The following is a 27,217-nucleotide window of genomic DNA, read 5'->3' on the forward strand; positions in this document are numbered from 1 at the left end:
TGCAAGCCACTCATAAGCATCAAGAATAAAAAGGCTAGACTGGACTTTGCTAAAAAACATCTAAAAAAGCCAGCACAGTTCTGGAAGAACATTCTTTGGACAGATGAAACCAAGATCAACCTCTACCAGAATGATGGAAAGAGAAAAGTATGGCGAAGGCATGGTACAGCTCATGATCCAAAGCATACCACATCATCTGTAAAACGCAGCAGAGGCAGTGTGATGGCTTGGGCATGCATGGCTGCCAGTGGCACTGGGTCACTAGTGTTTATTGATCATGTGACACAGGACAGAAGCAGCCGAATGAATTCTGATGTATTCAGAGCCATACTGTGTGCTCAGATCCAGCCAAATGCAGCCAAAGTGATTGGTCGTCGTTTCATACTACAGATGGACAATGACCCAAAACATAAAGCCAACGCAACCCAGGAGTTTATTAAAGCAAAGAAGTGGAATATTCCTGAATGGCCAAGTCAGTCACCTGATCTCAACCCAATTGAGCATGCATTTCACTTGTTAAAGATTAAACTTCAGACAGAAAGGCCCACAAACAAACAGCAACTGAAAACCACCGCAGTGAAGGCCTGGGAGAGCATCAAAAAGGAGGAAACACAGCGTCTGGTGATGTCCATGAGTTCAAGACTTCAGGCAGTCATTGCCAACAAAGGGTTTTCAACCAAGTACTAGAAATGAACATTTTATTTACAATTATTTAATCTGTCCAATTACTTTTGGTCCTTTTGAAAACAGGGTGGCACATGTTAAGGAGCTGAAACTCCTAAACCCTTCATCCAATTTTAATGTGGATACCCTCAAATGAAAGCTGAAAGTCTGAACTTCAACTGCATCTGAATTGTTTTGTTTAAAATTCATTGTGGTAATGTCTAGAATCAAAATTAGAAAAATGTTGTCTCTGTCCAAATATATATGGACCTAACTGTATATACCATATAATATACGTTAGCTGCTGCAGAACCTCAGTATATGGTGATGTGTGTATGGGTGGAGAGAAGGATGGATGAGGGAGGGATGGATGAATGAGAGAGGGATGGTTGAGGGAGGGAAGGATAGGTGGATGAAGGAGGGATGGATGGATGAGAGAGGGATGGATGAGAGATGGATGGATGAGAGATGGATGAGGGATGGATGAGGGAAGGATGGTTGGATGGATGTATGAGGGAGGGATGGATGAGGGAGGGATGGATGGATGGATGAGGGATGGATGGATGAGGGAGGGAGGGATGGATAGATGAGGGATGGATGGATGGATGGATGGATGAGGGAGGGATGGATGGATGAGGGATGGATGAGAGATGGATGAGGGATGGATGTGATGTGTCCCCAGGGCCGTGGGGTACTCGGCAGCTGGGCCTCCGGTTAACGGTATGGGGGTTATCGCGGTGGCTGGCCCGGTCCATGACCCAGGGCAGTCAGTAAAAACGGGGAAGACTTATAGGGGATTTGGGAAAGTTCGTGAAGCCACCTGTGGTGTCTGGTGAGGATCACCAGTGCTGCAACAGTCCTCTGAGGCAGATGTTAGGGCAGCTTGTGATGGAACGGCTCCCCACAGGTGGAGCAGGCCTCAGGGCAGTGAAGTGAGGGAGAGTGGGTTGGGCTGGGCATTGTGGTGCAGGGGGAACGATGGCGCCGATGAATAATGGACAGAGGCAGTGCAGTGCAGTCATCTGAGATTTTTACTCACAGTTCTTAAGACACTTCACAGATGCACTATTCAGGTAAAGGCCTCCCGCGTCGCACTGCGTTCACCGGGCAGGGGTTCAATCCTTCCTCAGGCAACTTGGGAATACATGGCAGAACCCCACTTTCTCGTGTTCCTATTTTGACCGTCTTCACACTAGGTCCTTCTCCCTCCTGCTCTGCGCTGCCCACTCTCAATCCCACTCGGGTGCTCTGAAGTCCTTCCTGTATGTCGGATCCGGGACCCACTTGACCCTCCTGGGGATTAGAATGCTGCAACGATCCCTCTGTCTTCTGACAGATGCGGGGCGTACGGGTGCCATCCTGCGCGCTCCGTACCACCTGGGATCCTTTCTGTAGAACGGAGCCTACTACCTGCTCCCCACCTGGGCCTTCTGACTTGGCCCTACTTGCGGAGCAGATCTCCTAATGAGACTTTGCCCCCGGACTGTTCCTCCGAACTGTCCCGAGCTGTTTTTCTGAACTGCTCCCTAACTCTGATCTGCCACCCTAAGATGGCTTCCCTATTTATGCTCCTACTAAAGTGCTCCTTCTAACTACTTCCTCCACCCACACCCACTACTGGTTCCCCTTACGTTTGGGTTCCCCCCACTCCAGCCAGGATCAGGGCTCAGCAGAAACATGCATTGCGTCTTGCCCCTAAAGCTGGCCTGGAGCAGTGTAGTGTTGGATGCAGGTGTTTTGTGGTTCTCTGCAGCACTCCCTCCTTACCTGAGTGAAGGGAGACACCTCTGGGTGAGGTGCAGTACCTCTGTGGCGACTGAACCCTCAGGGATGCCACAGATGGATGAGGTAGGGAGGCATGGATGGATGAGGGAGGGAGGGATGGATGGATGGATGAGGGAGGGAGTGATGGATGAGAGATGGATGAGGGAGGGAGGGAGTGATGGATGCACACAGCACATTATGTTCACCAATGTAGAAGCCTTTTCTTTCCTGGTTCCTCCAATCAGCTGAGTCATTCCCCTACTGCCTGGTACTGTGAGCTGCAGGGGAGGCTGGAGCAGAAGGCAGGGGGAGGGTCTTGATGAGACTGGGTGTGGAGTCCATTGTGACATCACCAACTAGTTTCTGCCAGACAGGAAAAGTGGAGTGAGCAGCTACTCCAGAATCAGGAGAGAGCTGCTCACATGACTAGGTGTGCAATCTAGGACACCATACAGACTGCTGACAGGGAGTATATTACAAAATGTCAGCATTCTGCAGCCTAGATGCACGCAAAGATTATACAGAAAGCCCGGACAACCCCTTTAACTTCAAATCATCTCCATTTTCCAGAAACATAAATGTCAAGATGTAAAAAAATAACATTGGTTATCAACACGTGAAATTGCCAAGCTAAAACATTTGTTAACAGCTCAGCTGGTAAAAAAAAGGCTCTTAGGCTGCGTGCCCACGTTGCGTATTACAAGCGTATATGCTGCGGAATTTCCGCAGCGTAAACGCTTGTAAAACGCATGTATATCCGCACCCCATGGTCCCCAATGGCATTCCGCAATGTCAATGCCCATGCTGCGGATTTTTCCGCAGCGTATATGCTGCGGTCAAAAATCCGCAGCATGTTGATTAATTTTGCGTTTCCGCATGCGGAATCAATGTGCAGATGGTACCCAAGTCTGGAGGAGAGGAGACTCTCCTCCAGACCTGGGTACCAAAGAACCTGTAAAAAAAGAAAAAATAAAGTTTATACTTATCTTCTCATGTCTTCCCGGTGTTTTCCCGCCGTTGTGAGGTGTGTGAAGGACCTGCCACGTCATTGAGTCATGTGACCCATCACATGACTAAATGACGTCACCGAAGGTCCTGCACACAACAGCGTGAGCCACTCAAGACTCCGGACGGGGCAGAGAATGCATCAGAAGGTGAGTATAAACTTTATTTTTTTATTTTTTACCATTCTGATTCTTTTTTTTTTAACTATTACTTGGTCACACTATATAAATCCATGCCGGTTGCATGGATTTATATAGTGTGAACAAGTTGTCAAGCACTTTTCCAAGTGATGCTTAAATCACTTGGAGAAGTGCTTGATAACCCGCATGCGGAAATGCATGCAAAGACGCTGCAAAGACGCCTCACAAACGCTTCTACCTGGCGGGAAAACCGCATGTAAAATCCGCATGCGATTTTCCCGCCAGGGAGAAGCGTAAAAAATATGCTTCAGTTCCGCAACGTGGGCACATAGCCTTATACAACTCTTTTGACTGAAAAAAAGTTTTTAAAATATGGTAGCACAAACCATTTTTTTAAGCTTTAATTTTTTTTAAAACAGTAAAACATAAAAAAATATAAATTTGTTATCATCAGAACTATACTAACTTCAAGAACAATCTTTAGATGTAATTTTTACTGAAAAGTGATAATTGTAGTAAGAAAACACAATAAGCAATGGTGGAATTATTTTTTCTTTAGTTTTACCCCACTTAATATTTTTCCATTTTACATTTTATTCAGTACATAAAAATGAATGGTAGCATTCAAGAATACAACTCCAACAAAAATCATATCCTCACACAGCTATTTAGTAGGAATCTTTCCTTGAAACATTTATTATTCATTCTTTGCAGTGTGTTTTGTCTCCTTCTGAAATTTTAAATTGTAAAGAATAAAATGTCCAGTACAACATAGCTGCTTGGTTATTCTAGAGCACTGAATTAACTTCCAGCTGTGCTGAAAGGAAAAATTGGCATTTTAGCCTGCTTCTGAACCAACTCAGTGTAGAGAGGGAATGTAGAATGATTTTCTATATAAAAATATATTTTTTGTACAGTTAAAATTAAACATTTCTTGTACACTTAGACAGTGATCTTTCTTTTTTAGATTAAAATTTATATCCTTCTATTCAAATTAGATTTTTTTTTGTTCTTGAAAAAAATGGAGAACATCTACCGTAATAATGATATTTAATACATACATTATGCATTGCATTACACTGGGTTTCCAAGATGTGGTTGTCGCATAAAGCCAACACCTAGCTCACATGCTAATGGAATTACCTGTAAAGTTTTGCAGTCTTTGGCCACAGCATATGGGTATGCCTACAGCCACATGTGGCAGTCACCGTGTGGATACTTTGATTTCCATCCACACTCATAAAGACCTAATGATAGGGAATTTGTTCTGTCCCATTACAGCATCATGTTGTTGTCAGCACAAACACCTTTACTTGGGCTGATGTGCTTCACATACCAATGAATTTTATGTTGGCATAAATGATCTGATCACACTATGAACGTTTCGCCTTCCATCCCTATGCTTTATTCAGTTTTTCTCTTATAAGTTGAAACAATTGGACTGAAGTGTCTGGTGTCATTACCTTCTGATGCTAGGAAATGCTTCTTGTCAGGTAAATTAGTTATCATGTCTAACCTCTTAGCCATTCAATCAAAAATATGAGCCAGAATATAAGGTTTTAAACATTTACAGGATTTTTAAAGCATTCCTTGATGTTAAGAAGCCCATGACCTATAATAATACAGCTTAATTGTTTTACTTCTTAAGGACCGCCAATATGCATTTTTTACGGTGCTGACTAGTGTTGAGCGAGTATGTTCTATTAACCCTTTCCCCGAGTATGCTCGGGCCGAGCTCCAAGTATTTACAGCTGCTCGGTGTTATGGTTGAATCGCTCCTGTGTGCATGATTTGCGACTGTTTGACAGTTTTATTACATGTGAGCAATGTCTATTTCTTACACATTCCTCACATGTAATAAAGCTGTCAAACATTTGCAAATCATGCACACAGGAGCGATTCAACCATATCACCGAGCAGCTGTAAATACTCGGAACTCGTCCCGAGCATACTCGGACAGAACATGCTCGCTCAACCCTAGTGCTGAGAATAAAATAAATTGTCGCTTTCATGAGCGTAAATGCAGCAGCTGAGGCGATCACTTTTAGCACTAATCTAGGTCCTTTAACCCCCTAGATGCCACTTTCCCCATTGGAGCACCTATATGGTTAACAGAGGGAGAGTACTCCCTCTTTAGCCCTATTGGGGCCCCAGAAACATAATTGTAGGTCCTGACATTTGCAAAGACACTAGGCCAAGAAATTGAGTCAAGGTATGGTGGCCTGTCGGCCCTGCTGTTAGCAAAATGCAACTGTCCATGTCTGTGTAAAACTAATAGGTCTCAAGCAACATTCAACTCCCTTAATGGGACTAAGTGAAAATGTAAAAAGTTAAATACAATTTGCAAACAAAAATAAAAAAAAAACACATAAAGAATAAATAAATAACAAAAAACTGTTCCAGCATTAAAAAATCCTCTTTTGTGTAAAAACAAAATAGAAAAAAATAGGGGACGTAAAATTTGTAACACATCCAGAATGACCAAAGCAACGTTCCCATATGGTGAAGATCGTATCAAAAAATAAATGAAAAACACATAAAAAATATAGCTTTGTCATCATATTAACTGACAAAAATGTAAAAAGTGGTCGACAAAAAGTTGTATTTTAAACAAATTGCAACACTGAAAACATCAATTGAAAGCATAGCACTGCAAAAACAATTTTTTGTTAAAAAATATTTTTTCGAGAGTAAAAGAAGCAAATATAAAAAAACAATTGTGCAAAAATCTGGTATCACTGTAATCAGACTGACCCAAAGAATAAAGCTATCTTATCTCTTACAACACACAGTGTTTGGGGAAAAAATAAAAAATAAAAACAGTTTTTGAACTGCTGTTTATTTGCTCATTTTGACTCCAAAAAAATCAGTATAAGCCTCAGTTGACATCTATTCTGTGCTCTAGTCTAAGCACTCATCTTGTCATCTAAATGCCCAAAATGCCCTGTCTGGTATCTGTTCTGGCAATGCTCATCTGTTTAGGCCTCTTTTTAGCACATAAGTGAGGTCGAATAAAGTTGTGTGCGTGCCTAAAAAGTTACACTGCCAAAACATAGGACAAATGGAGTCCAAACTGTCTCCATCTGCCACCTTATAGTGAATGTTTCCATTGGGGAAACCTAATTTTTGGGGGAATTAGAAACCTAGATGTACCAGTAATTGCTCAGTGTAGACCATAGGATAAATGGGAACCTAGCCTGAAAAGTGATCAAAAATGTTATGTACCCCAAAATAGTACCAATAAAAAAGTTAAATTCATCTCACAAAAACAAGCTCATGTCCAGCAAATCTGTGAATCCAAATCTAAATGACCCTTCCCTTCTGAACCCCAAAGTTAGCATGAATATGTATGGCATTACTGTAGAATGGAAAGCCGACAGGTCAAAAATGTGCAGTTTTTCCTCTTATTTTGTTCTGCATCCCCCATGAGTATACTGTAGTTTTCTTGTTCTTTTATGTTTTATTTTAAAATCTGCCACTATCTGGACCAAAGATATAGGCTTTTTAATTTAGTACTAACACATATGGTATTTACCAAGTGGCCATTGCTCACAGAGTAATAATGCAAAGGATCCTAAAGAAATGCCACAGAGAATACTGTGGGCCATGTCCCATTGGTAAATACCATAAAAATTAGCACTAACTAATGTATAATGGATGTAAAAAAAAGAAAAAAAACAAAAGAAACAGGAACATATTATGTCTTGTAGGCAGGGGTGTAACAATCACATTCACACTGATGTCAGCAGCTATTTAAGCTATATGTGTGCCTAAGAACTCACATTCAGCTGAAATGTATTGCCGGGTCCATGTACTGCAATATACGCCACCGTCCAACAAGAGGCCGGCAGCTGACGTGGGTAGGCGGCTCATGGCAGTAACATCATATGTCATCCATAACAGGTACATCGATGTCAGCTGCTGGTCTCTGTGCCTGCTGCAGAAGAGGACACCGTGTGACATGGGAGCGGGGTAAAGTGAGAAGAATGTTTTTTTTATGCCTTAGAGAACAGCTGCAGAACATGGACATATACACCAGGAAGGAATCTAGGATGGGAGACATATTTAACAGGATGGGGGACATACAGTATATACAAGGAAGAGGCCCAGGATGGGGGCATATATACTAGGTCAGGGGACATATAAACCAAAGAAGGGGCCCAGGATTGGGCATATATACTATGATGGGGGACATACAGTGGGGAAAATAAGTATTTGATACAATGCCGATTTTGCAAGTTTTCCCACATACAAAGAATGCAGAAGTCAGTAATTTTTATCGTAGGTACACATCACTTGTCAGAGAAAGAATCTTAAAAAATCCAGATAATCATATTGTATAATTTTTACATAATTAATTTTTATTTCATTGCATGGAATAAGCATTTGATAGAAAAGCAGAACTGAACAGAACCGTGCTTTTCTGTTCGGGTCTATATGACCCGAAATGAAATTTGAGACCCTGCAGATTATTTATTATGCGGATCTGAAACTTGTGATTAATTGACTTTTCCTTATTTGAGGGGTTCTTACTATGAGTGTTGTTTTTTTTTGTTTTTTTTGTTTACTTTTTGTTACACGCTGATTGTTACACTTGTACTGTTCGGGTCAATTTGACCAGATAACATTTTATATTGTTCAACGGGTTACTAATTATTTCTGCCTGCAAAATGTATTTGTTTTCCTGTGTACTTCATCTCATTATTCAAAAGGGTGGAGGTTTCACTGTTCTTATCAGTGAGCAAGTACTCATCCAGTCATTTCTCTTTCAATTCTGTGAGAGAGGACACTGAGCTGTATATACACATCTTTACAGGTATGTAGCATATGTAAGCTATGCTTTTCCTCTCAAATTATTCAATTCTGTTCTTTAGATTGCATATTGTAAAGCCATTTTTTGATTACTGTGTCATGATGTAAGCTAATGTGTGCCCATCTAAAGGTACCCTTAGGCTTGTGTAGACTGAATGTTTGTCTAGGAGGGGGTGTATTCTCATTGATGTGATATATTGATTGCATGGATGAGCATTGAGTACAGATTTGAACAGGGTCTGTTTTAGGGCCCCATCACACACACACAGAGGCACCCTGCGATTGCGATGCTGCAAAGTCACAAACGCGAGGCTTCAGCATCGCAAGCGTAGCGGTCACACTGGACTTTCTTCATCGCTGGGAGAGCGATGGGGCCCTTACTGTAGTATATAAGCTCTTTTTGTTGTGAAACTGGTTATAGATTTTTTTCTCTTTTATTGTTATTTATATAGTTCTTTTTTTCATTATTTTTCATTTGTTGTTTTATAAAATATGTTAACACAAAGTTATATTTAGTTAGATTTCATGTTATAGTAATAGAAATCTAAGGCATGTTTGTTATTTGTATGCAGAATGCTATAAAGCGAACATAATTTCAAACAGCCCGTGTATCCTTTTTCTGAAAAAAATAAATAAAAATTAAGTTTTAAGTTCATTTTTCATTTGTTTATGATCAACCATGTTCACATACAGTTTAATAATGAAATAGGTATTCAACTAAAACATTTACAGTAGCTAAAATCAACATTTTTATAGGTCGGGTCTTATTGACCCGAAACAGTACAAGTGTATAGTAAATGCGATCAGAACAGCAGGGTTAATATTTGGTACAGAAACCTTTCTTTGCAATTACAGAGGTCATACTTTTTCTGTAGTTCTTGACCAACTTTGCACACACTGCAGTAGGAATTTTGGCCTTTTCCTACATACAGATTTTTGGCAGATCTTTTAGTTTTCGGCTTCCGCTGGGCAACATTGAATTTCAGCTCCCTCCAAAGATTTTCTATTGGGTTCAGGTCTGGAAACTGGCTAGGCCACTGGCAGGACCTTTAAATACTTCTTACAGAGCCACTCCTTAGTTGCCCTGACTATGTGTTTCGGGTCATTGTCATGCTGGAAGAGCCAGCCACGACCCATCTTCAATTATCTTACTGAGGGAAGGAGATTGTTGGCCAAAATCTTGCGATACATGACTACATCCATCCTCCCCTCAATACTGTGCAGTCTTCTTGTCTACTTTGCAGAAAAGCCACACAAAATATGATCTCTCCCCCACCATGCTGTATGGTTGAGATGGTGTTCTTGGGGTTGTACTCATCCTTCTTCTTCCTCCAAACACGGCAAGTGGAGTTGATAACATCTGACCACATGACCTTCTCCCATTTCTCCTCTGGATCATCCAGATGATCATTTGTGAATTTCAAACGGGCCTGGACATGTACTGGGGGACCTTGCGTGCCCTGCAGGGTTTTAATCTATGACAGCGTAGTATGTTACTAACGGTAATGTTTGAAACTGTGGTCCCAGCTCTATTCAGGTCATTGACCAGGATCTCCCATGTAGTTCTGGGCTGGTTCCTGACCTTTCTCAGAATCATTCTTACCCCACAAGGTGAGATATTGCATGGAGCTTGAGACCAAGGAAAATTGAATGTCATCTTGTGTTTCTTCTAGTTTTTAATAATTGTGCCACCAGTTGTTGCCTTCTCACCAAGCTGCTTGCCTACTGTCCTGTAGCCCATCCCAATCTTGTGCAGGTCTATAATTTTGTCCCTGAAGTCCTTAAACAGCTCTATCATCTTGGCCATGGTGGAGAGGTTGGAGTGTGATTGATAGAGTGTGTGGACAGATGTCTGTTATACAGGTAACAAGTTTAAAGAGGTGCAATTAATGCAGATAATGATTGCAGAGTAGGAGAGCTTCTTAAAGAAAAACTAACTGGTCTGTGAGAGCCAGAATTCCTGCTGGTTGGTATGTGATCAAATACTTATTTCATACAATAAAATGCAAATTAATTATTTAAAAATCATACAATGTGATTTTCTGTTTTTTATTTTTATATTCTGTCTCTCACAGTTGAAGTGTACTTACAATAAAAACTACAGACCTCTCCATTCTTTGTAGGTGGGAAAACTTGAAAAATCCTCAGTGTATCAAATACTTATTTCCCCCACTGTATATACCAGGAAGAGGCCCAGGATGGTGGAATATATACCAGGAAGGGTAACATATATACCAGGATGGGGGACATATATACCACCATGAAGGGGCCTAGACTGGGTAACATATATACCAGGATGTGAGAGATATATACCAGGAAGGATTCAGGAAGGGGGGAATATATATAAGTATTGGGGACATATATACCGGGAAGGGGCATGTATACCAGAAAGAAACCCAGGATGGGAGGCATATATACCAGGGAGGAGCAAGGTTTGATAGCAATGTCTCAATATATTGGAAACCTCCAGTTCATATTAATTTTCTTTTTCTGTATTGTTTTATTAGCTTTTTATTTTTCCAAATAAATTTTGAGTTGAGATTGAAATTTTGAAATGCAATCTTTTTTATCGTAAGAGGAATTACTCTAAGGCAGGGTTCCCCAACTCCAGTCCTCAAGGCCCACCAACAGGTCATGTTTTCAGGATTTCCTTAGTATTGCACAGGTGATAATTCCATCATCAGCACAGGCAATAGTTACATCACCTGTGCAATACTAAGGAAATCCTGAAAACATGACCTGTTGGTGGGCCTTGAGGACTGGAGTTGGGGAACCCTGCTCTAAGGGTATTCAGGAGTCTTGGTAGCATAAACATTTTATAAGCTAATATTCTACCCAACAAAGAGATTTCATTTTTGGTGATATTAATAATATCTTCCTGTATTATCTTCAGAGCAATCCCCAGGTTTATGTCTATTAATCTGTTTTGATCTCCCGTAATTTGGATACCAAGGTATGGAAATGACTAGTGATGAGCAAACACGCTCACCACTGCTCAGTATTTGCCCAAGTATCACTGTGCTCGACAAGCTTGGCGCCCAGCGAGTATTTCCAGGTTGCTCGGGCGGGAACTCGGGTCCCCTTCCTGCATGTTTGGCGCTCTTTAGAGAGCCAATGAACATGCCGGGATTGCCTGCCACTCACTGTAATCCCGTAGCCATGTTGGTTGTGGGCATCACAGTGATTGGCTGGCCGCACAGCATCATCAGGTGTATATAAGACCGGGCGTCGCCATGCTCGTCACAGTCTACCCCAGAATCAGGCAGAGTAGGGAGAGCAGCTGCTGCGTCAGGGAGAGATTTGCTTGTTTATAGTTGGTATAGGTATTCCACAACATATATATATATATATATATATATCCAACTGAACTAACAGTCCTTCTAAGGACTAATCCAGCTGCATATATTCAGTGGTGATAGCAGGAGTTAGGCAGGCAGGCAGTGTATGTGGCAGACTGCAGTGCATGATACAGCACAAGAGGTCCATTGAACGTCCTGTCTGCTGCTGCTGTAATAATTACAGATATTTCTAGACATAGAAAGGCAATTTTTTTTTTATCTTAATCGTGGTTATTTGCTTAAAAAGCAATCCAGAGTACACAATTTTTCTGCTTCATTTGCTTGTTCTCACTGCAGAATAAAGCCAGATCTGTTCCATATTTCAGCGATAAAAATCTAGAAATTTGAACTGAATGTGGAAAATATTGGCCTCCTTTTCCATTCTGTTGCAGTGTGTCAGTGAAGCTATTAACACTAGGTCTCTGTGTAGAATAATATTAGTAAATTACAGACCTGCTATTTAAAACCATGGTTCTCTGTCAGACATATCACCTATTAGACTGTTCCAAAATCATACATTTCTTCCATTTTGATTCCGTTGCAGTGTCGGTGAAACTATTCACACTAGGTATCTGTGAAGAATAGTATTAGCAAATTAAAGTACTGCTATTTAAAATTGTAGGTCTCCATGTAGAATAATATTAGTAAATTACAGGCCTACTATTTAAAACCGTGGTTTTCTGTCAGACATATCATCTTTAAGACTGTTCAAAAATCAGACATTTTTTGCATTTTCATTCCGTTGCAGTTTGTCGGTGAAGCTATTCACACTAGGTGTTTGTGAAGAATGGTATTAGCAAATTAAAGGACTGCTATTTGAAATTGTGGTTCTCTGTCAAACGTGTCACATATTACTGCGTTTCAAAATCAGCCATTTCTCGTGAACGTGGAAAATATTGTCCGCCATTGAAAATAGGCAACGTGCGTGGCAAGGGACGGGGAAGTGGACATGATGGTGATGGAGCATGCAGAGGCCGTGGCAAGCTGAAATTGTGCCACAACAAACACCCACATCTTGTTGCTCGACCTTCCTGTCCCAATTAATAGGGGACCGCAGAACACCACTATTGAACACAGAGCAGTGTCAAAAGGTTATTGGTTGGATAGCAGATAATGCTTCCAGTCACTTAGCCACCACCACCACCACCTTGTCTTCCACCTGGTCAAGTCTCAGTAGCCGTGAGTCTGGACCGCATATTCCTCACCCTGATCCTCCTTCCTCCCACCATGCCGAGTGCCCAGAGACAACTGATCCCACACTTGGACACGCAGAAGAGCTGTTCACTTTTCCATGTGTAGATTCGGGCCTCTCGACCGGCCAGCTTCAAGCGAGTCAAAAGGAGAACTCATGTAGCGATGCCCATATATTGGAGCAGCTACGGTCACACGAAGGCGACGGTGGGAAAGTGCAAATACTGTCGCAAGAGGTGGATGATGATGATGATGAGACACAATTGACAGAAAGTCAGAAGGAGGACCAGGGTGCGGAAGTGGAAGACGAGGTGGTGGATGGTAAAAGTAACTGACCCAACCTGGCAGGGGAAATACAGAGCGAGGACAGCAGAACACAGGGGGAGGGAGGCGTAGCACCACAACAGGCAGGAAAAAGCAGCATTGTGGCCGCAGACACAAGGCAGGAAAGCTTTCCTTGTAATGCCAACACGACAGAAGTTGCCAGTACAACTGTTAGGTCTTCCCAAGTCTGGTTATTTTTTAAAGACTCTGCAGATAACCCCAAAAAGGCCCTTTACACAACTGCCAGGCCAGCATCAGCAGTGTTAGCAAAACTAGCAGCCTGACCACCACCAGCATGATCAGGCACATGGCATCAAAGCACCCGACTAAGTGGGCCGAACCCCATCGCCCAGCAACAGTGTCTGCAGGTGACACCACTGCTTGTTCCGCTGTTATGCATGCACACCAATTCCCTGTCCATGGCGCATACCAAGATGCCTCCCGCCCTGCACCTGTCATTGCACACTCTCAACTAGCACCACCAGCAAGCAAGTCCACGTCCTTGTCCCAGTGCAGCGTTCAGTTGTCCCTGTCCCAGTCCTTGGAATGCAAGCGCAAATACGCAGCCAACGACCCACAGGCCACACTGCTAAATTCACACATTTCGCAAATGCTTGCGCTCAAATTGTTGCCTTTTAGGCTCGTGGAGATGAATGGTTTCCGCAGCCTCATGGTGGCGGCCGTCCCTTGGCACTTGGTCCCCAGCCGCCACTATTTCTATCGGTGTGCCGTCCCTGCATTACACGAGCACGTGTCCCACAATATTAAACGTGCCCTCAACAACGGAGTTACTGGGAAAGTCCACCTAACCACAGACACATGGTCAAGTGCTTGTGGGCAGGGACAGTACATCACGCTGCCACACTGGGTTAATATTGTGGAAGCCGGGACCCAGTCGGACCTTGGGACTGAACACATCCTCCCGATGCCGAGGACTGCAGGCCCTGGGTCAATCAGAGTTGCCCCCATATTCTAAAGCTCCTGCATTTCCTCCTCCTCCTCTTCAGCCTCCGTCTCCGAAATGACTTCATCAGTCGCAAGCTGAAAGCACTGCACCACTGCCTCGGCCAAGCGGCAACAGGCTATGCTCTGAAGCTAATATGATTAGGTGATAAACCACACAATGCTGAAGAGTTGTGGAGAGCTCTGAAACAGCAAGCCGATTTATGGATGACACCGCTGAACCCACAGCCAGGCATGGTCGTGTGTGACAACCTTGTGGTTCAGCGGTTTATCAAAAGCCTACCTGCATCTGTCGGATCTGCTTGTCAAAGTACGCCGCCTGTGTGCCCATTTTAGAAAGTCAGCTACAGCTTCCGCCGCCCTTGCCGTGCTTCAGCAGCGTTTGCAGCTTCCAGCTCACCGACTGATCTGCGATGTCTCCACGCGTTGGAACTCTACATTGCAGATGTTGGGAAGGATTTGTGAACAGAAGAGTGCAGTTGTTGTCTACCAGCATCAACAAGGCTGTCGGTATTCAGGTCTGACTCCACACATATGACGTCAGGAGTGGACATGGATGTCAGACATATGTACCATCCTCCAAAACTTTGAGGACTCCATCAAGATGGTGAGCGGTGATATGGTGATGCCATAATTAGCATCACCATATCGCTTCTCTGTCTTCTAAAACACTCTGCTCACAATTAGAGAGGATTCATTGCAGGCGGAGCATGGTGAGATGGAGCATGGAACCACACACAAATGCAATCCATCAGAGGCAGAGGAACACTGTCAAAGTTCTGGGACAGTTTTCTCAGACCCTCCCATCGCACAAGCCCTGATGCACGAGGTACTCTCTCAAGCATTGAAAAGTTTCTGAAGATGGTGAGAGAGTACCTTGCCGACCGTACCAACGTCCTCCGTGATTACTCTGTGCCTTATAGTTATTGGGTATCCAAGCAGGATCGTAACATGAACTGGCTCTCTACGCCTTGGAGGTCCTGACCTGCCCTGCCGCTAGCGTTTTCTCAGAGCGGGGTTTTAGTGCCATCGGTGGAATTATAACCGAAAAGCTAGTGTGGTGCCCAACCAATTTAGTGATAAATAGTAGAGGGATAAAATTAATAAACTTTATTCAAAATATTTAAAATCAGACCCAAAGTGCAAAAAGTACACCACATGTATAAAATATACCATGTAGTACTAAAATGGTATAATTAAATACCAAATAGGGCAAATTATACCCAAACTTAATGGGGCGAACAAAAAAGCCCTATATAGGTGTGCCCACCTCATAAAGGTGAGACGGTAGAGTCTTAACATATATAAACTCCACCACCAGATCACACCAAAATTAGCATGATTCCAACCAAGTAGTAGAGCACCAGCAAAGTAAAGTTCAATATGCAGGGTCTACACTCTAAGTATGGCCATATGGAACCGACCAGCTAACTTAGTACATTTTAGATCAGCCAAACAAATGTAAATGTTTGAGGCAATTAATATTAATTGTGGTTAGACTAAACACATAACCACACAGGAATCATTCCACCCATAAATTGCACTGTGGTCATCTCTGTGAACACATCAGCCTTCTAATACATCCAAGATGATGGGGGCATAAGTCTGGGCAAATGAACTCCCCTGATGACTAAAGGGAAACGCATTGGGAGCCCGCCTATTTTATACCACCAGTAATAGAGGATCAGATAAGTAGATTATATATTGATGGTACTCCTTTATACTACAAATATAGGGTGGAATGATTCATATGTGGTTATGTGTTTAGTCTAACCACAATTAATATTGATTGCCTCAAACATTTACATTTTTTTGGCTGATCTAAAATGTACTAAGTTAGCTGGTCGGTTCCATATGACCATACTTAGAGTGTAGACCCTGCATATTGAACTTTACTTTGCTTGTGTTCTACTACTTGGTTGGAACCATGCTAATTTTGGTGTGATCTGGTGGTGGAGTTTATATATGTTAAGATTCTACCGTCTCACCTTTATGAGGTTTACACATCTATTATATAGATCACACCTTTTTTTTTTTTGTTTGCCCCATTAAGTTTGGGTATAATTTGCTCTATTTGGTATTTAATTATACCATTTTAGTACTACATGGTATATTTTATACATGTGGTGCACTTTTTGCACTTTGGAATTATAATCGATAGGCGAATCCGTCTGTCAACTGAAAATGCTGACAAGCTGACTCTTATAAAAATAAACAAGACCTTGATTGGGCCAGACTTCTCAAAACCACCGAATGATAACATAAACTTAAATACAGTGTCTTTGTTTTGGGAGGTCTAACTCTATTCCCATGCACCCCTGTCTTCACATCCAGACATGGGTATATGCTTCCTGATTTAGTCTATTTGCTCTTGTCCTCCTCCTTCTCCCTCTCCTCATCCTCTACCACCACATCACCATCATATGTAACATATCAACATATCTATGGTACATCTCTTGCAAGGGACATAGGAGTTCCTCCAAATTTTTGGCAGCCGTTGCTTCACTGCATAGGCAAACAGTATGGAAGACACACTTCCTAATAATGGGAACATTGTTTTCAGGTGGCACTCCGACCTCTATGTCTCTTGCAAGGGGCATATGCAATAACAGTATAGGAGACCCACTCGTTAATAATGGGAACAACAAAGCATAGCCGGCTGTGGTTCTCTAACAATAGTGAGGGCCAACTGCTGGCCCTTTAAGAATAGTAATGACCTTATAATAATAGGTTTTGTGACTTTCAGAGTCCCTCCATCATAAATGAAACAGGATGTGTCTGATGATGTGTCACACACCACATGGCCAGATAAGGTTGTAAAATGTTAAAATGACATTTCTGGGTGAATGCATTTGTCTTAAAAAATATTGTAAAAAATAAATAAATAAATAAAAACACAGTAGGATCTTTGTTTAGTATAAAAACAAGACTCCCCAATGTAACCACAATGTAATCACATTGTTCAGCTCCTGCATCACCTCCTCCAGTTCGGCCTCCATCTTCAAAATGACTACATCAGTCACAAGCTAAAAGCACTATAGCACTGCCTTTTTCCAAGTGGCAACAGGCTGTGCTGAAGATAACATGCTTAATGCTTAGGTGACAAACCGCCCACCGCTGCAGAGTTGATGAAAGCTGTAACACAGCAGCCTGATCTGTGGCTCTCACCGCTGAACATACAGCCAGGCATGGTTGTGTGTGACAATGGGCGGAACCTGGTTATGGAGAAATGACAGCTGGAATAGATACGGTTTCCCTCTATGCCAGTCCTTTCACCGAGCTAAAGAATATGGCTGTGGTGAAATACAACTCCCACTGAGAAGCAGTTTCAGACTGAAAAACATTGGGCCCACCAGAGGATTTGATTCTGAGGGCCCACCTTTCTCCCCCGCTCAAGAGCCCCATAGCAGCTGCAAAGTTAGCGCTATCATGAACTCTCCTGATGTAGAAGCCAGGGCACACCAGAGGATTCTCTGGTGGGCATGTCCAACCCTGTCGAGGGAAGGTGTGGGAAGGTTCCCGGACATTCTATGGCTACATTTTTCATGTGGACTGGCTCCGTACTGTCCCTGGCCATATTCTCCTGTTTGTGGTTCGGCAGTCTTTCCCAGTAAGTGCACTGGGGAGGGCACGCGTAATGTTGTGGGACCTGCGATTGTGGAAGGCGGAGACAACACCGGGAGAAATAGTGGCAGCTGGGGACAGAGTATGGACACCCAGCTGCTGCCGCCGCCATGAGGTTGTGGACAGCTTCTGCCTCCACGAGCCTAAAAGGCCACATTTAAAGTGCAAGCAGCTGCCCAGAAATCTGACAGTTTTCTATTGTGGCCTGTGGGTGTGTGGGTGGCTGGCTGCATACTTGCGCTTGCATTCCAAGGAACAGGGTAGGGTCAACTGAATGCTGCGCTGGGAGAAGGATGGTGATTGTTGCAAGACTGCAATGACAAGTGCATGGCGGGAGGCATCTTCGCATGCACCAAGTATCACTTATGATTGGCATACTTTTAGGCAGTGACCTGGGAGTCAGTGATGCTTTCAGGGGTCTTCTCCATGCTGTTCCCATGTCACACACCACATGGCCAGATAAGATTGTAAGATGTTAAAACGTCATTTCCCAGTGAATGCATTTGTCTTGGTTGAAAGCAATGCAAAAGTGCAAAAATGCATCAAAAACGCTACCTGTGAACATAGCCCAAGGTGCAGAGGAGCATTTTTGTTTTTGTTTATTTATTTTGCCTTATATACAAGTCATTACCCTGGGAAGGATGTTCCTTAACATATTTCCCAGGAAAATCAATTTTGGTTTTGTTTTAGTATGTTTTATTGTGAGTCCGTAAAAGTGGCGTAATACCTCTGACAACATTGTTGACAGCAGTGATCTGGGAATCAGAAATGCTTCCAGGGGTCTTCCCCATGCTGATCCCATGTCATTTGAGCACTGTTCCCATCGATGTGGGCAATTTTTAGGCCCTCTGCAGACCGCCAAGGGGAGCCGCCGGAAAAATGCTCGAGTTTCCTATAGACTTACATTGGGCTCGTTATTTGGTCCGAGCACTCGAGCATTCCAATTTGCCCGACTCGAACAACGAGTACCCGAGCATTTTAGTGCTCGCTCATCACTGGAATTGAGTCATTTTCCCTTTATAATGGAATTCACTTTGGATATTGACTTTTAATTTGCTATCTATGAATAAATATGGGAGTTAATATGATTAATGTTATAGTACGATACTTCAGAAAATTCTTTGATCACTCTTGAATTTTTTCTTAATGTGTTTGAGACTGTCAATATGACGTTATTAGTGAATAGACTAATGTTGCAATTCCTAAGCCCAGTAGAAATTCCTATAACTTCTGTTTTTTTTCAGCAAAGCGTTCCCTAATAATGTCAAGCAAGACACAGGACAAAGGACACCCTTGTCTCCTTTGCAATGTTAAAAACGAAGATAAATACAAAATGAGCAAATACCCTACAGTAAATAAATAAATAGAAATAGTACATGAAAATAACATTAAGTACTTAGTTAACATCATTTTGATCAAAAAAACATAAAAGCCATCCCATCACATTAAGGTGACCCTATTAGGGATGGTCATAATGTCCAGTATTAAAGCCTTGACATATGTCAAATGACGTAATTGTAAGTAAGAGCCGAGAGGGACCGAAACCCAATTAACGGTCTCCCAGCCATGAGGCGCTATATAAGCGTAATGTCTAGTTCAAAGAAAAGGGAGACCCCTATTTGCACATAGTTTTGAGCTGGACATTACATTTATATAGTTCTCCATGGCTGGGTATCCATTAGTTGGGGTGTCAATCCTGCTCGGCCCTTATTCACATTTACTTCATTTGACGTATGATAAAATTTTAATACTAGAGGTTAGGACCATCCCGAATAGGGTCAACTTGACGTGGTGGGATGGCTTTTATGTTTTTTTGATCGAAATGATGTTAACTTAGTACCCTATGTTATTTTCATGCACTATTGCTATTTATTTACTGCAGGGTATTTCCTCATTTTGTTTTTATCTTAGGTTTTGTCTGTTTAGTGGCCTGTGTGAACATGCACCTGCACGTTGCATGCATACCAACTTATACTCAAGTTCATTTCTTTAGGTTTTTGTTTCAGGTTTTTGCACTCTGTGAATTAAGGGCGTGGCCTCCATTTTCTTTGAGCCGGACATTATGTTTATATAGCACTAGTGATGAGCGAGTATGTTTTGTTAACCCTTTCGTTGAGTATGCTTGTGGCTGTGGCCAGCAGCAGTCATGGGTCTGAAGTTCACAGGGGTGGCAAGGGTTGCCTAGCCTCGGTCTTTTTGGAGACCGTAAAGGATGACACAACTCATGTTATCTGCCAACTTTGTTAAAAACTACTGAGTAGAGGCAATAATTTGATTACTACATGCATGAACTAGCCCATGCATGATCAACATGCATTAGACTGGGAATCTGCGCACTGTGCTAAAATGCAGACTAGCGGGCCTCACCAACCACCGGCTGCCCCCATCAACCGCAACTACTGCTTTTTCCTCCTCCGTCACCGTGGCAAGTGTTCTCACACTGATCTCCAGCAACAGAACCTCCACTTGTTTACCCACTACAATTGTGGTGAGTGAGAGCCCGTCAGCTGTTATGGAAGTGGACATGCCTGCTGTCTTTGACCGATTTCAGACACCAAGCATACCACATTTCTCTCAATCCACCATAACATCTCCGCCAGCACCTCTCTCACAGCCCAGCAGTTTGTTCACCCTACTCCACAATCTCTCAGCAGCCAGCCCTTGGTCCTGCAGTTGTGGTCACATAAAAGATTGTTTCCTGTTATACATGCCAAAGCAAAGAGCTTGTACTTCACCCTCACATAAAAGATTGTTTCCTGTTATACATGCCAAAGCAAAGAGCTTGTACTTCACCCTCTCCAATCTGTTGGCCATTGAAATGTTGCCTTTTTGCCTGGTGAATACAGAATCTATTAGTGGATAAAATCCTCAATAGATTCTATTTAACGCCTTCTCCACATCAAAAGAAAGAAGCGCAGAAGGCGTCCTGTCTGTTCCTATTAGGTTAAAAAGATTGATAAGTGTATTCGAAGCATCTGGAGCTTGTCTGCTTTGAATAAATTCGACTTGTTCTTAATGGATAATATCAGGTGCTACTGCTTTAAGTCTTTTGGCTATGGCTTTTACATAAATTTTATTATCTATATTAAGTCACGAGATTGGGTGGTAGTTTTTGACGCATGTTGCTTTGACTTTGTTATTTGGAATACAGTACCTTTGAAAAAGTATTCATACCCTATCCATACCTTTTCCACCTTTTTAACGTTACACCCACAAATTTAAATGTATTTTATTGGGATTTTTGGTGCTATACCAAGACAGAATAGCAAGTATTTATGAAGTGTAAAAGAAATGATGTATGATTTTCTTATTGTTTTAAAATCATAAATCTGAAAATTGTGTCTTGAATGTTTATTCAGCATATTTAACAACTTTTTAGAACCTGGAGAAATCCGAATAAAAATGAAAAAAAAAAAATGACAACACAATAGTTACAGTGCCATAAAATAGTGTTCATACTCCTTGAAAAAACTAGGATAAAACTAATAAAAAAGAAAATGGAGAGAAATGACTACTCATATTTTGCTTTTAGATTTACAAAGCAAAGGATAACCAAAACTTTATCACCTATTTGAGTACATTTGAATGGAAGTGACTAGTCGCTTCAGAGGAAACTTTTACAAGGATGGCAATTACTTTCCTCACATTAAATGTAAAAGGCTCAAATAGCCCACAAAAAAGATATATAATATGGAAAGAGATGAAAAAAATTGCACGTAGGCATAATAATAATAACATGACCACATTTGTCCAAAGTAAATGCCCTAAATTTGATAACAAATTTTCTTCATATCATTTTTCATAAAACAATGAAAAGAAAAAATCAGTTGTAGCAATACTAATAGAAAACTCTATCAACTTCTAACATGTAGAGCAGATAACTGACAAGGATGATGCATAATCTTATCTTGTAAATTAAATACTAAGTATTCTATAGTGAACATCTACATCTATTCACCAAATAAAGGCCAACTTACATTTCTCAACAATGTTCTCGAAAAATCTGAATCAATTAAAAAAGGGGAATTTATCATTTTCGGTGATTTCAACACGGTGCCAGAAGAAAATATATACTCTACAGAAAGTAATAGAAATCCAAAATAAAATTTGAATAATTGTCTAGCTGAAGCAAATTTATATGACGCTATCTGTTGTCTGAACTCTACTTCTAGAGAGTATTCCTTGATTCCCTTGTAGTTCTCCTGCTCAATAGCAGAAAAAAATTCTGTGTAAAATAAGCAGGTCCTATGGATGAGAGACAAAATAGTTCCTTGCAAGACACCAAGTGATGGATTACCTCATTTATTGTAGGATGGAGGAATTCCGCATCTTATTTTGGTTTGAAAGTCTTTTGCCACTTCTGGGTTCTGCAGTGGGATAGTTTTCCCTTGATGCAAAATCAATAGTCTTGTTGGAAACCCCCATCAATACGGGATATCTTCCTTTCTCAGGCACATTGCAAATTCATTAAATGACTTCCTCAACAACATTGCATCTAAGTCCGCCAACTTTGCTCTGTTACTTTGGATAGATTTTCTGAAAGCTTTTTAAAAGTCCATGACATAATCCTGGGTGATCATGCTTTTCAGATGCTGGCTTTATTTAGCTCCATAAGTTTATATACCGTATATTCCGGCGTATAAGACGACTTTTGAAGACTGAAAAATCTTCTGTCTAGTCTGGGGTCCTCTTATACGCCGGTAATGCTTTTGAACTTTCAGAAATTGACATGCGGGGATACTCTGGGGGTGTTAATAAGCTGCCGTGGCCATATCCCTGCCATGTCGGAGTTAATATAAGGTGGAGGGAGTTAAAATACGGCGGCGGTAGGTCCAGACAGTCAGCGCTTCTGTGCTGAAACTGACACATCGCTGCGTATTCCCAGCTCCGGACACAGCGCAGGGCTTCTGTGCCGACAGCTTTCACTTGTCACAGAAGCGGTGCGCTGTGTCCGGAGCAGGGAAGTTCGCATCGCTTCTGTGACAAAATATGAAAAGCCGGCAATTCAGCAGCGGCATAAGCCGGCACCCGACAATTTAGAATAGAAAGAATAGAGCTTCACACATAGATTAGATAGATAGAAACATGTCAGTCACATATATATGAAGTACAGTGACAGTATTGCTTACTGTACTTGTCATTTAGTGTAAAGGATTTATTAAAACAAATAATAGTGTTTTCATGCACCGTCTCTTTAAAAAAGCCGGCCGGCAATTCAGCATCTGTACCCGACAATTTATAACAGAAAGATAGAGCATCACACATAGATTAGATAGATAGAAACATGTCAGTCACATATATATGAAGTACAGTGACAGTGCTGGTTACTGTACTTGTCATCTAGTGTTAAAATAACGGATTTATTTAAAAAAAAATTGGCGTGGGGTTCCCCTTAATTTTAGGCTCTAGCGGAGGTTAAGCAGACGGCTGGGGCAGATGTTTGAAGCCTGGGAAGGGGGTAATACCCACGGAGCTTCCCAGGCTACTAATATCAGCCCCCAGCTGAATACATAGCCTTTACTAGCTATTAAAATGGGGGACCCCCCAAAAAAAATGACGTGGGGTCCCCCTAATTTAATAGCTAGCAAAGGCTAGGCAGACAGCTGGGGGCTGATATTAATAGCCCAGGAAGGGAGCCATGAATATTGGCCCCCTCCCAGGCTAGAAACACCAGCCGTCAGCCGCCCCAGAAATGGCGCATTCATAGGATGCGCCAATTCTGGCACTTAGCCTCGCTCTTCCACGCTGCCCTGGTGCGGTGGCAGGGGGTAATAGGGCTGGGGTTGATGTCAGCTTATAATGCCAGTTGACATCAAGCCCAGGTTAGTAATGGAGAGGCGTCTATAAGACACCCCCATTACTAACCCCATAGTAAAAGTTAAAAAAAACACAAACACCCAGAATAAAGTCCTTTAATTGAAATAAACACACAATTCTTTATTGTTCTAAATTAAACCATACTTACCATCACGCCCATTCCAGCTGAAGCCAACGATCTCCTGCAATAAAAGTAAAATAATAAAGCAACCTCATCCTTACCTTTCCATGGTTCCCAGGACAGCTCCAGCTCTGCTACATCGAGATGACAGGCTGGACCGCAGCAGAACGCTGCCATCCAGCCTGTCATCCCGCAGACACTGAGAAGCGCAGGCATGCTTGCGCTCCTCAGTGTCTCGCTGTGACGGCATCCAGATGAGCCGACAATGAACTCAGCTCACCTCCTGGATGTCCGTCACTGACAGCGTGGGAAACTTCTACTGCGCATGCGGGGAGCAGGAGAATTTTCCCACGCTGTCAGTGACGTGCATGAGGTGAGCCGAGTTCATTGGACATGATCTCGGCTCATCTGGATGCCGTCACAGTCAGACACTGAGGAGCACAAGCATGCCTGCGCTTCTCAGTGTCTGCCGCATGGCAAGCTGAACGGCAGCGTTCTGCTGCGGTGCAGCCTGTCATGTGAATGTAGCAGAGCTGGACCGGTCCTGGGAACCATGGAAAGGTAAGGATGAGGTTGCTTTATTATTTTACTTTTATTGCAGGAGATCGTTGGCTTCAGCTGGAATGGGCGTGATGGTAAGTATGGTTTAATTTAGAACAATAAAGGATTGTGTCTTTATTTCAATTAAAGGACTTTATTCTGGGTGTTTGTGTTTTTTTTAATTACTTTACCAGAAATTCATGGCGGTCATGTCTAATATTGGCGTGACCCCATGAATTTCGGGCTTAGGGCCAGCTGATAATGCCAAGCTGGCCTTAACCCCTTTATTAGCCAGTGAGCCACTGCACCAGGGCCCTGGATGAGTTGGGTACAGCGCCAGAAGATGGCGCTTCTATGAACGCGCCATTTTCCGGGGTGGCTGCGGACTGCAATTTGTAGCGGGGGGGGGCCAGAAAGCTTGGGCCTCCCCCCAGCTGCCTAGTTGTACCTGGCTGGACACAAAAATAGGGCGAAGCCCCACGTCTTTTTTTTTTTAATTATTTCATGAAATAATAAAAAAAAAAGGGCTTCCCTATATTGTTGTGTCCGGCCAGGTACAAATAGGCAGCTGGTGGTTGGGGGCAGCCCATTCCTGCCTGCTGTACCTGGCTGGACACAAAAATATGGCGAAGCCCACGTCAACATTTTTGGGAAAAATTAATTACAAAATTAATAATAATTTAGGGACTGCATCTTTATTAACCCCTCAATTGTCATTTAGTGTTAAAATAAAGGATTTTTTAAAAAGAAAATTGGCGTGGGATCCACCATCATTATAGTCTCTAGCGGAGGTTAAGCAGACGGCTGTGGCAGATGTTTGAAGTCTGGGAAGGGGGTAATACCCACGGAGCTTCCCAGGCTACTAATATCAGCCCCCAGCTGAATACCTAGCCTTTACTAGCTATTAGAATGGGGGACCCCCCCAAAAAATGACGTGGGGTCCCCCCTATTTTAATATGTTTATGAGTGACAGTTTTCCTGCTATATACCTGCATGTCATAAGAATTTAAATTAAAAAAGGACCATGTTAAATTCAAATCTGTTTTTTTTTTAATTTTTACCGGTGTTTGGTATGCGTTGGAAAAGGGGTAGTCTTATACGGTGAATATATCCTAAACTCTATATTTTAACAGGAAAGTAGGGGGGTCGTCTTATACACCAGGTCGTCTTATACGCCGGAATATACGGTAAGTGATAAATTCTGTGAATAGAGTTATTGAAGACAATGGGTTTGTGGATCTTCCATAATCCCTTTTCAACCTTTGCTTATTAGGGCTGTTGGATGGTGAAGAACAATCTGATTCCTCATCTTGATCAAGTTTTTTTAGACAACTGGCCCTTCAGGAGAATCTGTATTTGAGTCTAATTCCTTCTTTTTAACACTCATTTTGCAAGTTTGAAACTCCATTTCAGTGATTTCCTGATGTGGTTATATGTACTGTGTATTATCCTTTTTTACTGTGGTCTGTAACATTATTGTGCACTCCATACTTAGTTTACCTTACACTGCTTGTGCATAGCATCTATCTCTTTCATCAGACAGAGATGCGTGCTGGCTCTCTATGGAGCCACGTGACATCACTGCAGCAGCCACCGCTCTTGTAAGTTCCCAACAGCTTCAGAGAGCTTGTGCCATGTATTCCAGACCTGAGAGGGAGCAGAACCCATCTCTAGCCGACAGGTAAGGTTGCTAGGTCCACCCCGCTTCAGTTCTTTGACCTGGGGAAATAGCGTTACCTCTGAATCAGTGGATGAAGGTGGCAGTAAGCTCAGGCATCGAGGCGTATCCTTGCTGCATCTATGAAGTCGTTGGGATTTGGCGGTGGGATAATGACCTGCATTTTTCATTCCAGCTTGCACACCCTTGCTGGGCTGTGCTGGGTCCTGTGGATGGTTCATAGCAGGACCTAAAAGATTGGCTTTTTCCATATTCAGGGGTTCCATAAGGGTCTTTATAACTATACCCTTAGGCTGAGGGAGTTATCTGCAGGTTGCAGGTTTTTGGGTGAATCCCTCTCACCCCTGATGTCTTTGGGACCCACTGCTAGCTTCATTTGGGTCCAAAGAATTTTTTAAACCCGATTTTGAATTAAGAGTAGTGTTGAGCGAGTATGTTCTATTAACCCTTTCGCCGAGTATGCTCGGGCCGAGCTCCGAGTATTTACAACTGCTCGGTGATATGTTTGAATCGCTCCCGTGTGCATGATTTGCGACTGTTTGACAGTTTTAATACATGGGAAGAATGTCTATTTCTTACACATTCCTCACATGTAATAAAGCTGTCAAACAGTTGCAAATCATGCACACGGGAGCGATTTAACCATATCACCGAACAGCTGTAAATACTCGGAGCTCGGCCGAGCATGCTCGCAACAGAACATACTCGCTCAACACTAATCAAGAGTCCTCTTATTTTAGTGTAACTTTATTCCTTTTGTTTTTTTTTTACAGGAACTCAATTTCAGCACATCTACTCTGTCTCTGACTGAATGCAGGCCTTGCCCACTCGAATTAGGCACTTTTAACCTGGAGACAGATTCTCTTTAATTTTGAAGAACAACCATACATAGAATAAAAAAGTATGAATACTCTTCCCTGCTTCAGTGAAGCAATGTCTAAACCATGTGAATTACATATTCACAGCACATGAACATGGCCTCTTTTTATATTTCAGATCATAAAAGGTCAATTTACCATATATTAAATGTGCTGAATATACAGCAAACAGGCCACAATCGAGTCATGTATATACATGTAAATGAGTCGGTAGTCTAATATAATTACTAGAAATTTTCAGGCCCAAGCAATAGTAATAAGCATAAGATAAGCTGAATTCTCAGATTCATACAACCTGAAAATGTGCTGAAGCAGTTTATTTCTTAGGCATCCTTGGGTTTTAGTTGAATTCTAGTAAA

At 42.3% G+C, this 27,217-nt stretch overlaps 1 protein-coding gene across 3 annotated transcripts in view; it reads left to right on the forward strand.

The window, feature by feature from the left end:
• Positions 1–27,217, forward strand: part of VWC2 (von Willebrand factor C domain containing 2) — a 1,471,707-nt gene that overhangs the window by 1,262,968 nt on the left and 181,522 nt on the right. The window contains exon 4 of one of the 3 annotated variants that reach the window (XM_073676624.1): positions 7,476–7,549. The exons of 1 other annotated variant lie outside the window; for it this stretch is intronic. In XM_073676624.1, the coding sequence (XP_073532725.1) occupies positions 7,476–7,549 (74 nt within the window). The remainder of the gene's footprint in view (positions 1–7,475; positions 7,550–27,217) is intronic. One more of the 3 variants, XM_073676622.1, reaches the window with a different exon arrangement.

This window comes from Phyllobates terribilis, unplaced genomic scaffold (genome assembly GCF_046119375.1).
Source record: "Phyllobates terribilis strain yellow unplaced genomic scaffold, ASM4611937v1 Scaffold_4__5_contigs__length_816908805, whole genome shotgun sequence".
Taxonomy (NCBI): domain Eukaryota; kingdom Metazoa; phylum Chordata; class Amphibia; order Anura; family Dendrobatidae; genus Phyllobates; species Phyllobates terribilis.